The sequence below is a fragment of the Aptenodytes forsteri genome, unplaced genomic scaffold (genome assembly GCF_000699145.1).
Source record: "Aptenodytes forsteri isolate BGI_AS27 unplaced genomic scaffold, ASM69914v1 Scaffold124, whole genome shotgun sequence".
Lineage (NCBI taxonomy): Eukaryota > Metazoa > Chordata > Aves > Sphenisciformes > Spheniscidae > Aptenodytes > Aptenodytes forsteri.
Window position 1 is genome coordinate 639,314 of NW_008794230.1, and position 5,517 is coordinate 644,830.

General features: G+C 39.6%; 1 protein-coding gene across 2 annotated transcripts in view; it reads left to right on the plus strand.

Moving 5' to 3' along the window:
* Positions 1-378: 378 nt before the first annotated feature.
* The window catches only part of SCG5 (secretogranin V), a 29,453-nt gene continuing 24,314 nt past the window's right edge, over positions 379-5,517 (plus strand). The window contains exons 1-2 of one of the 2 annotated variants that reach the window (XM_009285794.2): positions 379-438; positions 1,049-1,281. In XM_009285794.2, the coding sequence (XP_009284069.1) occupies positions 1,050-1,281 (232 nt within the window). In that variant the 5' untranslated portion in view covers positions 379-438; position 1,049. Of the gene's footprint in view, positions 439-1,048; positions 1,282-5,517 lie in introns of those variants that run through there. The other variant, XM_019473752.1, reaches the window with a different exon arrangement.

Below are 5,517 nucleotides of genomic sequence, written 5' to 3' on the forward strand. Positions count from 1 at the left end.
AGCCCTGCTCGTCTGCATATTAACGGGGAATATTTTGTAGAAAGCAGGCTTTTTTTCCTCTAAATAGAAAAAAGGTGGCTCGCCTGCTGTGCAGCTCTCTCCTGCCGAGGCTGATGCAGCGGTGGCGGGTGGTGTGGTGTGGTGGAGCCGCGCACATGCGTAGCGGGGAATATTTCCAGCTTTGTTTTTTTCAGCCATTTTTGCCTCAAAGACGTTTTCAGGTGCCTTGCGTGGGGCGGTTGGAACAGTGGAACATCTTTAAACGTCTGGCGTGGAGAAATCAGGCAGCTGTGTGTGTTTTAAGGAAGACATGGGGGACTCGAGGGGTTTTTGTTTATTCAAGGGATTGGAAGTGATGCATTTTAATTCTCTGATGTGGGGAAAAGGAGCTTTAAGAAACAAGCATTCTGATTAAAATTCAGCCTCTCAAAGAGGACAGTAAGCGGTGCTTGGGTTTTGTTTTTTTTTCCTCCTAATTAAACTACGCTGTGCAGCCATTTAGTGAAAGGGGTTCAAGGAAACAAACCTATTTGCTTCAGGTGGGGAAGATGACGCATATGGAGTAGGAAGCCTCTTATCTTAAAGTACAAATAAAATATAACCCAGGTTGTTCAGCAGTTTCTAGTGATTCATTTTTCAGGCAATGCAAGAACAGAGCTTGGAAAACACAATTCCTGGCTGAAGAGTTCGTTGCTTTTAGCCCAGAGCTTTATAAAATAGCATAATAAACGGGGGGGGGAAACGTATTCTCATTAAAAGAAACAGTGGATCCATTTTGTTTGCAGTGACTGTTTGCAGTGACTATTAATGAATGTTATGGGCAAATGCAAATCAGAAAATTGATTTCTGCAGTTTGCTACTTAATACTTTTTTTAGAAGAGAAAAACCTATCCACCTTATTCCCCCTGATCACCCCCCGATTTTCAGCTGCCCCTAGAAGCTGTGGTAGTAAACTGTGATGTGCAATAAGATCAGAAGTTATTTCCGGCATGTGTACTGGCCTTTTTTTCCACTATCGTTTATAATCAAATTCCTTTCTTTTTCACAGGATGAAAGTGGCTACCAGAATGACAACTACCTTGCTTTGTAACATGATATTTCTGCTGGCATTTGGATTGGCTTCAGCTTTTAGCCACAGCCCTAGGACCCCTGACAGGGTTTCTGAAGCAGATATTCAGAGGCTCCTCCATGGGGTTATGGAGCAATTGGGCATTGCCAGACCCCGGGTAGAATATCCGGCGCACCAGGCTATGAATCTAGTTGGTCCACAGAGCATCGAAGGTAGCTAATTTTTACTTTGAGTATGATGAATTTATTAGTATCCTTTAGTAATAATTACTGTTTTGCATATAGATGCAGAATATCCTGAGCTTAAAATCATGGACTTTGTCACTGTGTTGTTGCCTGATCTTTGTTTTAAAATCATCATCCATCTTTTACCTTCCTTCATGTAATGATTTTGGCAGAAGTAGTAGTGGGGCTTTTTAATGTATAGGCTTTGTAGAAAAAGTCACGTTGTCTTAGAAATGTCTGGTCTCTAGTACCTCAAAACAACAGGTTTACTAAATTCTTCCCCAATAGTGTGTATAAATATATCACATATATATTTCACATGAAACTAACGTGAGCTATAGAGCCCAAATCTCATGGATTTTTTTAGAAACATTTGCAGACCAGAAGAGATCAAATGTTTGCGGTGTCATGCGAGATAAAGGGAGAAACCTTATATGGGGGGTTCTTCTACGTGCTGCAGAACCCTGTGTAGCCTGCCGTGGGACAGGATCAGTGCTGGAGCACGCAGGGCTCCAGCTGCAGGGGTGGAAAGGACACAGGTGCTCCTCTCCCTGTGTCCACAAGTAGCACCTCAATGCTGTGTTGCTGTGATGAGCGTTCTGGGCTCAGGTTCATTTTTTTTGCCAGTACTTCTGGTCTCGCTCTGTGTGAGTAAATTTTCCTTGGAATCAGTCTTTTATAACTATGCAAACCATCTGAAATATCTGGCTCAACTGTTAGGGTATTAGGATAATATTGCAATGTATTGCTATTTGAGTTGTAATAAACTGGCTTTTATTTTGGGATTACAGCAAAAGGTTGATGGTATGCAACTCCAGATACAGTTTATGTGTGAACATCAACACAGAGCAGAAACTCTCAACCCTTCTCTCAGAATTAAACCAATTTGACACAGTGCAGTAAGTCTTCAAAGTTCATAAGTCTGTGCCCTTTATTTTGTCCCCAGTCAGATCTACAGACTATCCTAGCCAAAGAGAGACCATTGCCTTAATAGAGGCTAAGGAGAGGATTAAAGCTGAATAGGCATTTCTACCAGATCATTGCAGACCTAAGTTTATGTATTTTCTAAATAAACTGTGATGGACATCGGCTTTTCTGCAAACTTAAATGACAGAGATTAGGTTAAGGAGTAAAATTTGGTCTGTGCCCTTTCCTCCTCCTTTATGAGTGTTTGTTTGTAGAGAAATTGGGACAGACTGGTAGAAGTGAGTAATTTTACTCTCCTTCTTGCTCTTTTCCCCAGACTTTTTTTTTTAAACCTTAGAAAAGATAAGCAAATCTGGATCTCTGACAAATATTTCATCTCAGCTCTTTGCCATTACTTTCTAATTACAATGTTAGCAAAACCAGATTAAGAATCTCTTCTTTTATATATTTAAGACAAATATTCATCTCAGCTCTTTGCCATTACTTTCTAATTACAATGTTAGCAAAACCAGATTAAGAATCTCTTCTTTTATATATTTAAACTTTTCTGGTGCTTGTGAGACTCGAATAATACTAGTTTTCCAGTCATCCATACAGTCTTCCACAAAAAGCAGGTTGGACAAACCTTTTTCCCCCCCCCGGCTCTTTCTTTTCTTTTTTCCTTTTTTAAAATAAAAATACCTTCTGTGTATATAACAGAGTAAAACAGAAACGTGATAAATCCAGTTTATTTATCATATTTAACATTCCCTTCTTGATCAGATAAGGATGACTCTCTCTCTTCGAGTCTACCATGGAAATTTAACAGCCCATTGAGAAATTTCTCCAAAAGCAAAAAAGCCTTGTGAGGTGAACGCTATCAATCAGTGTAGAAATAGGCATGCAAATCAGACCTTCATGTCAAACATTGCTTTTCATAGAGCGTTTTGTGGTAAGTTTTTCAGATAGTAATCACTTGCTCTTTCTTTGGTTTCTTGTGGTGATATGTGTCTATCTATAGATAGATAGATATCTCTTAAAGTATTCGATTAGAAACTTCAACTTAAGAAAGTGTTTTGAAAGCGCTGGTTCCAGTTACAAGTTTAACATGGTCTTATGTCGTTCTACACAATATTTTGTCGTACTGCTTTTTTAAAAAGTACATATAATTCAGTAAATTTTCACCATGAGTTTATCTTTAAATATAGACCATGAATTACAGGATAGCTTATCCAACAAAACTTGCATTTCATTCTGTACCAGTGATTTTAACTATTACATTGTGAAAGACTTCAGAATTTAATATACCAATTACTAATCAGTTAACAATGCTCTGTTTCATTGTCTTTGAATATTTATTTTTGTGTAATTTGGGGAAAAACGTGCACAATGGGTATGACTTTCTCTTAGGTGTCTACTTTGGAAACAGAACTGCTAAAATGGCACAGTAAGACATTTATTCAAAACAGTCTAGTTCTGTAAGAGATTCCCATACATAATGCTTCCACATATTGTACCTGCCTGAAAAACTGCAGTTTTTACCATTTTCCCCACAGTCTGCCCACTACTTGGTTATTGCCAGGGGACTGACGTTCCTGACCTCCCAGCAGCTCCAGTCAGCCAATGTTTTCTGAACAAAACAGAATAGGAACTGGATTCGGGCAAGGACCTTGTCCTCTGGCGAGGAATGAGGACAGGAGGCATTTGAATGAGGACTCCCATGAGGCATTGACCTGTTATGGGCAGATGAAGTGTAATGCTCAGTATAGTAAAAATACTGTGTCCTTTCTGAGCTGGGGGGTTTTTTGGTTTGTTTGTTGGGGGGGGGGCAGGGGGCTGGATCTTACCCACATATTTTGTGAAATTCTGTCACATGCTGTAGAAACAGAATTTCCTCAGAGGAGGAAGCTCCAATCTCTGCTCTGCTAAACAGACCTGCAGGACTTTCTGGAAGAATGCTTCTGATGGTGGTGAGCTCTTACAGCTTGCTTGTGTCTTAGATACTTCTTGGCCAATGTGCAAGGAGGCGAACTGAGCAGCGCAAGAAACAGTGTCATGGGTTCTAATGTTTAAGCAAAAAAACCTCTGCCTGTAGCACAGGTGTCAGCTGACAAGAGTATTGAGGAAAATTGAGAGAGGACTTGTGATTGTTGTTTCCAGTGGTATCCGTATGAACAGTAAGTAATTTATGGTTGAGAAAAAATAACTGCATGTGTTTTTGGAGTCCATCAGTACAAGGTTTCAGATTATGAAGGATTCACCTGTGGGCTTTCCACAACATAGTTACACTGTTATCACTGGCTAATAATTCTGTGTGCAAGTGCTTAAAAAAATCTACAAGATAATAGAAGGGAAAACTAAGGGGGAAGGGAAGAAAGAGGTTTAACAGTAATTGGAATATATCACAGCAAAATAGGGTTTTCATCCCAAATACCATCATGGCAAAGTGGTAATTCACCAACTACTCTCCTGAGGTGCTGTCTTCATTGGGAATTTTTGCCTGAAAGTAGCGGAGAGTAGAATCGGGTATGAAACTCTTATTATTTATGAGAAATTCTGAGCTGCCAGGAGTGTTGACTTCCAGCCATTTTTCAGACTGTGGGTTGCAGTGACCAATGTAGACAGTTTAAAACCTGGTTCATCCCATGCCAGCATCCTCATCATCAACCCACTGACTGTTCTGGAGTGCGTCTGTTTCTCATTTTGACGAGATATTGCATCTCAGCATAAAAAAACTTGTATCAGTCAGAGCTTAATAAATTTAGTATGTTCCTACAGAAAATTGTTTTACTTAACAAAATGTTTTTGTCAGAAATTGCCCCAGCAGTGTAGACCTGCAGCAGTGTTGATAGCTGCGGATGCCATCAGCTTCAGCCGAGACAGGATTCCAGAAGTACCACTGATTTTCAAAAGGCCAAGATTTCACCCGTTATATGTATACACTTGCAAATGAGGTGCTGTCAGGAAAAATTAGTTTCTGTGGCTTTGGAATTTGGAAACAAATTTAGGCTGCCATAATATAGACAAGTTTATATTAGCAGCCTGATTTTAATGAAATGTTTGCAAATTTGAGTGATTATTATAATAAACTTTTCCAGCTGAGTAAGATCTTAATTATTTTGTATGTAACAAAAATACTATTGCTGTTAGTTCATAAGCAGATTTCCTAATTATGCCCATTTTCCATCTCAGCTGTCTACATTTTTTTCCTGGCATTAATCATCGTACTTTGACTTTAAAATGCTAAAAACCAGAGGGTGGATGTGTTGCAAGGAACTATACATGGTCTGCCCCACCCCACTCACCGCCCCCCCCCCC